Genomic DNA, 14,675 nt, shown 5'->3' with positions numbered 1-14,675 from the left:
ATAAAATATAAAATAAATCAAAAGCTGTTAAAGGCATGCCAACAAAATATTATTAAAAAGAAAAACTGATGTACAATGCTGACTCAATATTCATCAACCAGCGAACTTCCCCCCCCCCCATAATACAAAATCAACTCTTAAGATTTTAACATCAACTGAAAATTTTCTCGGCTAGAAACGTCCAGTCTTTTGAAACCTTTTTAGTTAACAGCGTATAATGTTGCAAGAACATAGCCCGAGATATTATTATCAATTTTCATTGTCAGCATAAACTCTTATCATTTATATCCTTTTGATCAAGCCCTGTTATGACCATGAGACCAACTTGTTTGGTTAGGTGGGTCGGGCTGCTCCCGATACTGATATTCTGATCAGTTAGCTTAATTTAACCCTCCCCCCCCCAAATAGTCAGTCAGCTTGACATTACCTTTTGTAAATAACTTATATTGAGGATCCATTACAGCTCTATTTCTGGACGTGGTGAAGATCTGCTTGTCTCTTGATGATTCGTTTAATTATTTTAGTTGGACTCATGTTAATAGAGTTTTAATCGCAACTATATGTGACAGTAAATTTATAGTAAACAATTTTAGCTTAAGTATATGAATGACAAAGAAATTATATTTGGATGGATTATGCATATGCCCTTTATTGTATTGCCGGTGGTTGTGAAAAGGAGGGACTAGTTTTCAATAATGATATACATCTTCGAATCAATAAAATTTCTTTCCTTAGTAATGTTGTAATTACGAACTTTCCTTATAATGGCTCTGTGGCATGCATGTGTAGAAAGAAGGCTTTATCGATCTCAAATTATAAAAGCGGGAATGCATTATTTTAATGATGTGCAGTCATAATCGTTAACAACGGTATTCCTTTAGTGATGAAATGTACCGAAACTTTGAATGGTCATGAAATAGTTTATAAAATCTTTAACGTCATAAATGCAAAAAGGGAAATATTAGAAAAAAATATTGTAATGTAAAAAAGGAAAAATATTCCATGGAGTTATACTGCACATATTTTTCGTGATATTCGAGCAGGAATCAAATTGCAAAAGAAAAGAATATAAGTTTTAAATTTTGAAACCCAAATTTTATGTGTCCTATGAAAACCTTAAAAAAATTGTCGATAAAAATATTGTATAAAAATAGTGTAAAAAAGAGAAACGTATTTGAAAGAAATAGAACTCTATCAAAATATTGCGATTATAAACTACTGTTTTGCAAAGTATCGCGAAAGTATTTTAAACAGCAGTACAGCATGGTATAGAATTAACAGCGTAGAAATGTATAATTTGCCTATTAAACCTTTAAAAACTGCAAATATATTTCGGCTATTAGGATGTAATCTGTATTATCTACTTGGTTATAATAATATTTAAAGTAAATTGTAATGAATGTACTATATATCCTCGCTTATTCCTCCCTTTTATGATTAGTTTTATCATCCGTAAATACACGCAGGGGAAAATTATGCCAGTAATTTAATGTCCGAAGGACGTGGTTGTGGTAAGATCATAACAAACGAAAAGTGGTCATGAATAAACTGCGAGTAATCACAATACCACTTTTTTTTAAAGAAACGACAATCCAATATGAATACACAGTAGTATTAACATTACAATATTTGACTGATATTGAACCAATATCTGATGGTAATTGGAGCTACGTATTCCCGTCAGTTAACTTGTGAGCCCCTGGGACACCTCATATGAATGAGTCTTGACTGCAGTTCCTAAGAAGGACATCGCATGAAGGAAGGAAGGAAAAGGGGATGGATAAAAGACCCTGATTTCGAAAGATCGAACACAGTAGCAGTAGATAAGGCTACTATGAGCTGGAACGTAAATAATAGAAGTAAGAGGAAATCGCATATTTGGATTGTTTTTTTTAAATGGGAGAACATCTGGCACACGCGGGTAAACGAAGAATCTCTACAAAAAACTTTACAAATAATAATGCAAGGGAAAATAAAAGGGATGAAATGCTAATAGAAAAATGTAAATACAAATTCAATGCACTGAATAAAATAATCAAGGGAATAAAATTTACCAATAAAACTAGCCCTCAGAGGGGAAGTACAGTAGAGGACGGAGGAAATCATGCGAATATTTTTTAAAGTTTTCAGAACTTGGCCCTAAAACGCTAGGGAGGAAATACCCGAGGAAATACAGTAATTCGTTACTGCCCTATATTTAGGTCAAAGGCTATGTGCAGACAAAATTTTACACATTCCTTATGGGTTCTTGTGCTAAAAACTCTACGAACTTACTCTCTTCTCCCATTTGATCTAAAAGATTTTAAGTACAATAAAGAACGAATTATTAATTGGAACTTTCTTCATAGATAATAAAATTTTGTATATTCGTACTGAAAGGCGTCACACGAATAAAATTATTATATCTTAAATTCTTCCTTTACAGATTCATTTCTAAACTGCTCCTACCAGCCTCCGATTAACTATACAGCATCTTATACTGGAATCTCTTGATTAGGATATCCTTCACGAAAATTTTCCGAATCTAGCAACGAATGCTTTAGAATAATTCTACGCCAAAATTAGTCCTAATATATTGCTAAAAGAGAATTGATCTTAAAACAATAGCTGATGCATTCCATAAAACATTTCGTGGAACATTTTTTATTGGATTGTGAGCATTATACATGATGGATGATAGACTGGCGCATCTTTCATCTTCCCCTGAAGCGCAGGGTATCGTTTATTATCCTTATGTTCTTGGCATTATCTATCTAGACTGGTCAGCTTCTACAGATAAGAATAGAAAGTAGTATATATTTGAGGCAGCGAAGAACGAAATGTTGCAGCATTTCATATCCAGTAATGCTTCTTTTCGAGATGAAACTCTCAAGAAGCTTTAATCTCTTTTCTGGGTAAATGTGAAGATAGTAATCGAGTTCATTTAGAATCTCGCTCCTTTTCTTGGCGATGTGCGTCATTTAGTATTCTGTCAGCTGCCAGCAAGTCTGATGGAATGAACTTGCGCTTAAGAAAATCAGTTTTTGGATTGCAGCTGACAGCTGTGTTATCTGTGAGAAGCAGTTTATATGAAAACTAATTTATTTATTTTTATGTATTTATTCTTTCCTTCAGTTTTTTCGTTCGCTGAAATCAAACTGCTTGTCAGACATCTTCCTTTGCGAGGTGAGAAAGGCACTATATCTCACATTAAGATTTTACTTGAAAGCAGTATGCTATGTTAGAGCATTTGAAAGTCTTGATTTATTCTTTCTAGCTAGCAAGTTCGTGATACGATGTCGCGTTTTTGGTGTTATTAAGACTAATTCATTTTTGTGTTATTTTGTGAATGTTAATTTTGTTGTTCGAGTCAGACAAGGCAATTAGTACTCGTAATTGTGTTTGACGACTCTAATGCTGGATCTAGTTTCTTTGTCAAAATGTAAACCACGTCATTCTTTAGGAAAATGCGAATTTTATCCTACAAAATATTTCATCGAGTAAGGATATGATGTCGCATTCTTAATATGAAGTTTTAAGGTCCCTCCCCTTTTGTTGAATTTTTATATCAGGAGTGTCTAACTCTTGGTTTATGGTCCGCATGCAGCTAGTATGATTAAATTCCTGTTTATAAAGTTCCTTTGAAATTTCCTAGGGCATATATCCGATATCTGAGCATTTAATGAACATATTATTAACGTAGCGTAACGTATTTAATGAACATATTAACGTAAGTGTCTAATTTTTAATAATTAATTTTAAACTTTAAATCCACATCTGAATGAGCAAAGCAAAGTAGGATTATTGATAGAAAAGCGAAGGCATCCTCAAAATCTCAACCAAACAAAAAATAAATAAGTAAATAAATTAGGTAAGTAAATAAATTATCTAAAAAAGTATCAACTCTTGCCAATCCCTCATTTTTTAACTAAAAGTGTTGTTGTAGAAACTTAAAAGCCGTGTGAAATGCAAAAGCATTTTGCTCAAAAACTACTTCAGATCTTAATTTTTAGTTTCTTTATCTTGTGCACAAAAGGTTAACTTTCTAATAGCTTTCAATTTTTTTTATGTTCTTTCCTCAGTGAACGATGTTTTTCATTAAAGGTAAATGAAATTTGTTGAGAAATGTTACTGTTTTTATTGTGTGCGTGTATTTTGTAAAGCATGTACAGTGTTGGCGAAATATTAAAATATATTGAAATATAATTGTGTATGTATAAATTATATGAAATAATTGTTTCATTAAAACGTTACATAAAATTTCATTTATCATGTATTTGTTTTAAAAGAATTACTCTTTTGTTTCGCTTCAAGCAGAGTGCTTTTCTGTAGACATCCTTAAAACTAAAGATTGTGCTTTGCTTATATATACTACATCTAGAGAACATCAGAAAATTTTAATGCAGCTTGTTGATTCCTTTTAAATATTGAATTAGAAAACTATCCTCAGCTGTTTTTCGTCACCTAATTTGAAATATTAATAATTACTTTCTATTATACAAACAGATTTTTTTATTGTTTTCTATCTAGCTTTAGTAACTGAGAAGAATCTGAAATCTGAAAATGGGTAACATGTATTTATTATTCCTAATTTTGAACTCTTTCTTAACTCTCCTTGAGCATTTTCATTTGAAATGCAAAAACCTTTAGGCATTTTATTTTGGAGCAGGAGACGTGAAAAATGTGTAGACCCTCGCTGGGACTTGGAATTCTGGAACTTTCGATGGCTCGGGCTCTCTATTTACACCAAGAAAGCATTCTGTAGGGAAGAAAATACCTTGCAATGTTAAAATATTCTTCTCATGAAGTAATTCCTTCTTTTCCAATAATCATTACGGTGTTCGGTATTATCTTGTGGCACTTCCTTGTTAAAGTGGCTGTCCTACTTAATCCCCAAAATTGTTAGTTATAATTTGCAAATTTCAAATACCGCCAGAGGTTGACGCAGTGACCGCTTTAACAAGAATATACCTACCTTTCTGATAATAATTTGTCTTAAACTCAATGAAATACTTTCTGACATCTTTTTCAGGAACCTCACCACCACAACCGACCTCCTAAGGTCTTTCCTGAAGTTTTGAATTCAGAGAATTACTGCAGAAATGCTGGAGGGGAAGAACCCGTGCCTTGGTGCTATACCATGGACCCTCGAGTTCGATGGCAGCATTGCGATATACCACTCTGTGGTAAGTATTTCAAACATTGGAGATCGGTCCTGATCAGGCATAAAGAGTTGACCTTTATGGCATATTTGAAATTGAAGAATTATGGTTGGTAAACGTCTTGATAAACGTTTCTTTTTAAATATTAACTTCAGGAAAAAGATTTATTGCAAATATTTACAAGTATTTGTAAGAAAGTTATGTTTGCGTATATTCTAATTTGCGTTAATACTATCTCATGAATATGAAACTCTGTTTTTTTTTAATAATATCAAATTATTGATGTTCATTTTATTATCCTAAAATCTGTCGGTATATTTACTCCTGTGCACAAGAACATTTGTAATAATATTTCGGATCCAGAATTCATTATGCCTCAAAACAAAAGTCTGTATAAAAATCTGTTGAGATGTTGTGTAATGTACCTAAATGTTATCATTAGGTATGTAGATAGATGTACTAGCATACAGGCAGTTTAATTAACATTCCAGAAACTGGATTTTATAGACGAACGTATAAAGTTTTTCTGTTTGAACTTCATTGAATTCCAGATATTTCTAAAGTTCAAGGAAACTAAAAAGTAGCATATTAAATTTTCCACCTGAAGAAAAAACTGCTAAGATTTTATTAGTACGTTGTTATTTTATTGAAAATAATAAATCACTTAACAAAACGTTGTAAAGTGCTGAAGAATATTTTCTTCTAGTATTTCATAGCATTTTAAGCGTGGAGCAAAGAGAATTTAAGGTAATTTGAACTTTAAATAAGTGGAAATCGTATAATACGAAGTGAAATTATGTAACGTCATATATAAACGCAATTTACTGTGCATAGTTGCTATATAGTGATTAAACTGTATACGCAATCACTACTATAACATAGAGTGATTATTTGAAATGTACTCTTCCATGATTGCGTTGAATCGCGAACTAATTGAGTGTTATGTATGTGCAGTTAACATAACAGCGGCTTCAAAGGCCCGATTCACAACACAGGTGTTAAATCACGGTGTTTTGGTAGGGAGCATTCACTAAATACGGAACTCCCAGAGCATACGGCGCGACTTCTAAATTCAGATTATCTTGACGCTAAACACTTTCTTTTATACAAAACTTCCGCACAAAAACAGAAAATCGCTAAATCTAGCTACTCAGAAAAGGGCATTAGTAGATTTGTAATATTAAAACTGATTAGCTATTTATTGCACTCGTTTGATCCTTTTTGTTTGAACTACATCTTCAAAACTAAACAGAAGTGTAATTCAAACTTCAGTAACATAGACAAGAAGTATTAATTAAAAGCTTTATTAGACTATTTTTTATAATTTACTATTAAAAATTAATAATAATAACCGTCGCACTTGCGGGGTTTGAAGAACTGAGATATTTAAAGCGGTAAAATACACAACTAAATTTTACCTAAATTACTTGACACCAGATTATGGAGATTTCAGCCGTACTCTTTCATAGATACAAAGCCAATCCATTGATGAGTTTGGTAGATAGCTTGTATTCCCAGGTTAATGCGCTACACTGGGAAATTACCACAGTGCTTATCATAAGTTATAACTTCGCTGCCTATTTAAAGCTCAAGGTAATTAACATTGCCATGAGAATTGGCAAAAGAAATAGAAGGCGCAAAAAAGAATTAATATAAAATAACGTGTTATCTAAAATAAATTATTGATTGAAGCTAAAATAAGGAAATTAAAACTTTTATATTTGTGAATTCCATAGCGCTCGTCATAACACTTGAACAGTTGCAAACTCTGTTCTTTATTGATATTTAATTCCAGTGTCTATAAAACCCACCAGCGGCCACCGAGTAAAATAACTGAACATTGGTAGTTTGATCATGTTCATATCCTGACGAATGGATTGACTTCGTTCAAAGTTTCATGTTTTTTTTCCATGTTTAATGTGGATAAGAGCTAAACAATCTCTTCCCCCCCAGAAGGAATCCCTTCTCTCAGGCAGACAGCCATCGCGTGCTTTGTCATAATCCGTATAAACTAATCCACTCCGAGGTCTATAATTTCTTCTGACAGATTGAATAACCTGGGAATGGTATGCTATGGTCTCTCTCTCCTCTTCCACAACCAACAACTTTCCGAGAATTCTCAAAAGGTGACAAAATTTTATGCCCTACTTATGGTCTTATCAGATCGGTAGACATATGAAGCGCGATAAGAAAATTTTCCGAGAAACGCTTTCCTTCCAGAAGTATAGAACAGACGTTTACTATACTTCGTAGAAGCAAAACTTTTCCCCAATTGGTTGACGCAAAGGAAACAGTTTCTAGAGCAATATTGTTCGCCAGTGTCGTAAAACATTGCGAGCACTTGCATGAAATACATTGCTGAATAAAACGTTTCCCCCAAAATTGCGTGTAGAAACTTGCTGTTCAAACTAGTTCAGGGAAGAACGTGTTTCTCGCTAGTCTCTTCTGCGTTTCGCGTCCAAAAGTCTGTAATAGCCTTAGATTCCGTTAATTACGAAAATCACTAATGTGTTACTTACTAGAATTATATACACGATATTCAATTGCTTGTCCGAGACGAAATTAGTAAGTCCGATTCCTGCGTAACCCATACATGTGTATGGTGTCTTCCACCCTCCTTCTGAGTGTAATATATGTCTACTACTTGTGATGCATCCTGGGCAACATTCTCAGTGATGAAGCTACTAAGTGACCGATGGATCCTCTCTTCTCGACGAATACTTTCCGTAAAGTGTCAGGCATTTGGGGGTGGACAGAATAGCCGATATTTGAAACCGGTTTACCAGAGAGTTGAATAACTTATGCTTCTGAGATTCAAAACGATCGACAGCCCTTTCAAAAATATTTTTCTTATTTTCTTGTGTATGCAGAAATTCATCACAGAATCAGAATATCATCACAATATCAGAAATATCTTTTCCGAAAAGAGATAACACATGATGTTTACTTCTTTTCCATAAATTCCGTGTATTTTATTAAAATATCTATTTCCGGAGATTTGGAATCTTTTTATTTATGTCGTATAGGTAATCTCAGATTTGATCACGTATTTACATTTTGATATTCTGAATAGTTGATGACATACGCTGTTGGGTATATCCAATGAAATGCAGCGACTTTTCATTGGCTACTAGAAAATTTCATTCTCTTCGTGTCGAGTATATAACAAAAATAAAAATAAAAAATAAAATTTTAAAAATAATAAATAAATAAATAAAACGTAATGAAATAAAAATAAAATAAGTAATTTGTGAGAATAGAAATTGGACTTGAAATATTTACTTTAGGATTGTTGTTTTCTGTTTCGTTTGCTTTTTATTGAGCTGAAAAAGATTATTTCCTATCTGCTGCAGTGATTTAATTTAAAATCCTTAAAACTTTACAAGACTTTTTTTTTTCTTTCTTTCCAATAACTCTCGAAACTTAATAGGGCCCTCTGGGTATGGGCCACTTTTTAAATTGGAAAGGAATTTTTCGATATTTAATATCTGCGATTTGATTGTAATGAAAAAAGCATTTGATAAGTCTCTGAAAATGCCTTTTGGGCCTGACGACTTCCTAACTTCTGGTTTTATTTCCACCGATAATGTCACAGATTTAATAAATTTATGTGGAGTTGCTCGTGTTTTATTTATATAAAAGCGTTCGCTAAAGGTTGGCTGCATTCTTCTTATTCTTTAATTATTGATCCTAAGCAGGTTCCTTCAGCTTCATCAAAAGTATGATCATTCGGTACATTTAGAAATTGCCGCTTTATTAGACTATACCTTTCTATAAGAGTGTGATCAATGGATTGTTCGAGGGAAGACATTCAATGTCATTGTTTTAATCGTTCTGATTTTAATCTACATGCTTGTGTTTCTTCTATTTCATTAACAATGTAATCGCTCGTACTTATTTTTATTTAGCAGATCAGTGCACTAAGTTTAAGCCTTAGAAACAAGAACATCTGCGCAGTATAATGATCCACCATAATATTCATATTTTAACCCTACTAATAAAATTTTAATAGATGTATAAAGTTAACTCCTAAAACCTTAACTTCTGCTCCTAAAACCTCTTCTGTTAAGGTACAGGTAATTAATATCAATGAAATTTCGACACCAAAAGTTAAAAGGAAATTCCAGTTAAAAAAGAAGATAAGGGAAAATGTAATGAGATTCCGATTTAAAACCGAATTCGCATTTAGAAGATACGATGAGGTCCATGTCAGGCATTCCACCTCTTACCTATAAGGCTTCAACCTGTCGTAGGTTTAGGCTTTGGACACCTTAGATGTAACAATATGATTTTTCTCCATGTTCATACAATATCGCGAAGAATATCCCGAAGGACGGATCCGAAGATCTACAGGGGTTGGACAAAAATATGGAAACACCTTTAAAAAAACATGTTTCTTTGCTTAATATGGTGTAGGAAACCCGTTGGTATCCAAAACAGCTTGCAGTCTTCTCGGAATGGATAAATACAGTTCCTGTATGTTTGCCAAGAGAATATTATACCATTCTTCCTGCAAAACGGTGGCAAGTTCAGATAACGATGCTGGCGGTGGATAACGAGAACGCACTTTCCGTTTCAATGTAGACCACAAAGGTTCGATAATATTCAGGTCTGGTGACTGTGGTGGCCAGGGGAGATGGGACAACTCATCCTCGTGCTCAGAAAACCAGTCCTGGACAATGTGAGCTGTGTGAACAGGGGCTTTGTCGTCTTGGAAGACACCATCACCATCGGGGAACAAAGTTTGTACCATGGGATGAACTTGATCGACCAAAATGCTCACATAAGTCTTGGCAGTCATGTGCCCTGACACAGTTATCATGGGGCTAGCAGAGAACCACAATATGGCTGCCCAAACCATAACAGAACCCCCGCCATGTTTCACTCTTGGCAACAAGCAGTCTGTATTATAGGCTTGAGATGGCGTTCTCCAGACGTAAACTCGGCCAGAAGTGGGAAACAATGTGAAAGAAGACTCGTCAGACCATATTACTCGCTTCCACTGCTCTATAGTCCAGGCTTTATGACTTAAACACCACCTTTTCCTGCTACGGGCATTAGCATCACTGATGAGTGGCTTCTCAACTGCAGCACGGCCAGCAATTCCCTGTTTATGAAGCTCCCTTCTAATTGTTTTGGTACTCACAGGGTTCGGTAACACAACATTCATTTCAGCAGTAACTTTTGCAGCTGTGGTCTTCTTATTTTTCGTCACAATTGCCCTTAATGATCGTCTGTCACGATCACTCGGGACACACTTTCGTCCGCGCTGTGGTTTAGCAGATGATGTTTTTCCGCTTTTCAAATATGCGGAATAAATCTTCGATACAGTACCTCTTGAAACACTAAACACCTCGGCTACCTTGCTTACGGAAGCACCTACCATACGTGCTCCAACAATTTGGCCACGTTCGAAGTCTGTTAACTCTGACATAATGCAATGACAACCTCACATAACAGTACTCCGACAACAACTGAACTGTTTAGCACATTTACGAAGTTGTATAGGTGGCATCAGTAGTCAAAACCGCCAGCGCCACCTACATATTTCATTAAAATCAATCTTTCTTTTCAAACATGCATTTCACAAGGTGTTTCCATATTTTTGTCCATCCACTGTATCTCCTCTTCACCTACCAGGGGGGGGGGTTGGTAGCCTGCCTTTCAAGAGAACTTTCGACTCTACAATATTTTAATACCTTTGTGCTACAAAGGCACTATGCATTTCGTGTTCCTTTCTTCGAGATTAGAATCGGGACCTAATGGCCGTCAGCTTTTCTACTGCTATCTCATCAGGGCGGCTTTTCTGTTTTCAGTGTCTTATTGGGGTTGGTCATTTTGGAACACCAATATTTCCGCCTTGAGCAGAATTTTGCGTCATAGTATTTGGTAACAATTTTTTGCAAGTTTTTTGTAATGCATTTTTAACACGTGAGGCATTTTTTTTGTAATGCATTTTTAACACAACATCCGTGAAAATCGCTTTTTTTTTTTTTTTTCTAAGAAACTGAAGTAAGAAGCCCTTGCATTTCAATCAAAAATTAATAAATATAACATAAACTCCTGTGTTTACATTTTAAAGTTTTGAATAGCCCCTTCATCCACAGTTTTAATCAATATTACAAAGTTTCTAGAAAATTGTTAAAGTGACTTGTTTCTGTTTTATTCTCTGTAAAAAGTTTCACAAATTTTTAAAACAGTCTAATTAGATAAAGATACGGAATGTAAACAATTCATAAATGCGATGTTTTGAACAAAAGACTTCTGAACAAGGAAAAATGGCTCAAAGATGCGAAGCAGTTGCACCGACCCTTTCAGAACATAATGGATTTAAATGCTCCTTATGGCAAAAATGTCATTGAGGCATTGGGCCTGGCGCTCTTTTGGGCTTTAAAAAAAAGTTAACAAGAATGAGTGCAAGAGAAGACTACTAGACTGCGAGCAAAAAACCTTAACAAACCATTTTGGGCGACCGTTAAAATCTAAAAAGATTTCAGTTTTTTTTGTTTGTTAACGTTTTCCCTTTGTAGCTTTTAATGTAACCTTTTTTTTTTTTTTTTTTTTGTTTTATTTCATATCCCTTTTTAACCGTTCCCTTCTCAATATGTGTATCGGCATTTCTTTGCTCGCCTTTTTTATGACTGCTCTTGAAAATATATATCTGGTTAAATAGCCTGAATGGACCAGGGGTTCTTAACCTTTTTTTAGCTCCATGTACCCCTTTCGCCACTTCTCCGCCCATTCCAGACTGGAAAAATACATGTACATTTATTTAAATTTAGATTTAATGTATTTTATAAATTAACCAAAAAAGTATAGAAAATGTTAATAAATGCCAAGACTTCAAAAAAAGTGTTTTTTGTATTCATAAAAATGAAACTAAATCTAAATACTGAACAGGTAAATAAGAGAAGCAGACCTAATTTCCGTCCGGAAGCTATGAAATTCCCCCCTCTTGGTTGAGAACCCTTGGAATAGACTGTCTTTTGTGCAATAAAACTGTTTAGGGAAAGAAAACTGTTTCGCTTTTAACGATTTAAAAACAGGACTGCATTGATGTAGACACGCTAAGCTGCTATTTGCGAACGTTGCTGTTTTTTCCTCAATATCAGCACATGAGCTTTAAAATTATATATTCAAATGAAAATCATATTTAAAAATTTTCCTTAAGTGTAAGACTGTTGAATGAAAGTATCTGTTACCAACTAACTCGATTTTCTCACTTCGGAGAGGTGCGTGCTATATGTTTGCAAATACATTCACCTTTTAAGATCTTTCCGAAGTGTGAAGTTTCTTCGAAATCGGTGAACGAAGGTCGTGGGCTTCTCTTGTTAAACTGTGTAATTTATAAATTTGTAGGTTTCTGTTGTAATTGGAAGCTTAAGTCATACAGACCCTACTGGACTGCTAGCGAGTTATCACTTAGTCTTAAGCGAATCCCAAATGCTAAAGAAATTTAAGATAACTTTTTATTTAGTCTTAAATTGAACAGGACTGGCACAACTTGTGCTACAGACGAAACTTCCATTACTTGTGGGTATTTAAATGAACATAAGACAGTTAAAATTCGCTGCAAATAACGTAGTCTGCGACTACTCTTAAAACAGATTACTTAGATTGGCTCATTTATTTTACAAGCACACATTTTAAAACATCGGTTAACGAGACGCTAAAGTCGGAATATAATTTTAAGCAAAGCCGACGAGAATAAATAAGAGCAAGACACGGCTGCTCGAAGCTTCAATATAAACATTCAAAATCCTCAGCTTAAATACACACAAACTTAATTTACTCGTAATTAATAGTAACCTGACAATTCCGGTGAGGAATACGGAAAGAAGTCACAGTAAAGGTTTAAATCATAATGATTGGTTAATTAAAATAATATACCTTACCAATTAAATAAATCAACTTTTAATTGCTATGGAGAAATATTCTTCTCTAATTGGCATTGCCGAATCTTAATGAAACATTAGAAAAACTTTGCTTTCGTTTTATGTGATTACATTTTCAAGTGTATAATTGTTGTTATTCATAGAAAACAAAGGTACGAAATAGAGGAAGCATTTTTACTGAAAGTAATAAAGAAGGATGAAGGTACCTAGAGTTTGCTTTTCCCTCAAGAAAAGTGAAAAGGGCCGAGTACTTATTTGTCGATTAGAAATTCGTTGGCTGTCATCGCCCGATCATCAGATTATCTGTTTAGAACGTTTCACACCTTGTGCAATAAAGACGATCAATACTATATCTGTAAGGACAACCACAATCAGATTTTACATGGATATCGATTCCGCGTTTTTGGGTTTCTGAATGGCGGGGATTCATCAGCGATTCTGTGTGCATACTTCCTCTTCCAGACACTTTGTATCAGCTGAAGACGTATTATACTGCAGTTCACTATATGACGATAAACATGCTGCATAAGGTATGGAAAGAGTCCAGCTGTCAATTTATCATGCATCCGGAGAAGGTAACATTGAGCATTTGTGAAAATTTCATTAAAAACTTTATAAATCTATTGATGTGTAAAGGTCTGCAGTGTTGCGTGAGAGTTTGCGTTTTGTAAAATTTTTTTAAAACTCAATACATCCTCATATCACGAGTTTATAATATTTTTTAATCCTTACTGGATCAGTTTTATATAGAGTGATGTCATTTGTAGTCTCTGCACGAAACAGTCAAAATTTAAAATGCAGCTCGGTATTATAATCGAGGGGCAACAGGTAATAAAACATAATGCGCATCAGATTGTTCCAAACTCAGAAATAAAGGCAATGATGCATTTCAATTAACTTTCCGTTTCTTTAATTGAAGGTAATTTGAATATGGCAAAGCACATGAAGGCTATCTCTGCCTAAGAAGATGGTGCCTTTCTGGAGAATTTTTTATGGGCAGCTGGATCGTATTCGCATTACATAAGCGAAAAACCAAGAAAACTAGCCATGTAGCCGGTCCTTTCGCTTATATTTGAATCTTGAATCGAAATGCTAGTATCCAGCAATCTTGACCACTTGGCCAGTAGTGGGGCTTTAACTGAAAGGCAAAGGACTGCAAATCCCGCATCAAAAAACGAAAATTTCGTAATAATCCTATCAAAGGATGGGTTAACTTCCATAATTTTTCCATTTATAAACCAGCAGCAGAATACCAGTTTGTCCAATTTGTGGATGGAATTTGAAAGTAACACTGCTGCCTCAGAAGAAGTATTCAAGCTATGCAAGTAAGTATGAAGCACAGGACTATGAAGAAAAGAGCAAAAAACCGTGAGAATCGTCAGGAGCATTTTGAAGTGAAAAAGAGCCACATAATAATGCAAAAACCATTATTTGGAGGAACGAAAACATTAATAATAAAATCGTAATAGTAGTGATATTAATAATGGTCATAAATAAGTAAACCCTAAGAATATGAACTTTGAAAATGAGACTTAAAAGAATAAAATAGTTTCACGTTATTTTAATACCTTTTACGATATTAAGTCTGTTTTGTTATCATCTATGTTTTGTAGAGTGTCGTTCGTTTTGGGAGTATAAA

General features: G+C 34.3%; 1 protein-coding gene across 4 annotated transcripts in view; it reads left to right on the top strand.

The window, feature by feature from the left end:
* Positions 1-14,675, top strand: part of LOC118196772 (tyrosine-protein kinase transmembrane receptor Ror2-like) — a 452,306-nt gene that overhangs the window by 421,950 nt on the left and 15,681 nt on the right. For all 4 annotated transcript variants that reach the window (XM_085820794.1, XM_085820796.1, XM_085820795.1 and 1 more), the window contains one exon: positions 5,012-5,165. In XM_085820794.1, coding sequence (XP_085676920.1) covers positions 5,012-5,165 — 154 coding nt within the window. The remainder of the gene's footprint in view (positions 1-5,011; positions 5,166-14,675) is intronic.

The sequence above is a fragment of the Stegodyphus dumicola genome, chromosome 7 (genome assembly GCF_044657685.1).
Source record: "Stegodyphus dumicola isolate Sdum_Otavi_A_Nest chromosome 7, ASM4465768v1".
NCBI lineage: Eukaryota > Metazoa > Arthropoda > Arachnida > Araneae > Eresidae > Stegodyphus > Stegodyphus dumicola.
Note: the sequence above shows the minus strand (reverse complement) of the source record. Positions and strands in the feature narration are given on the sequence as shown.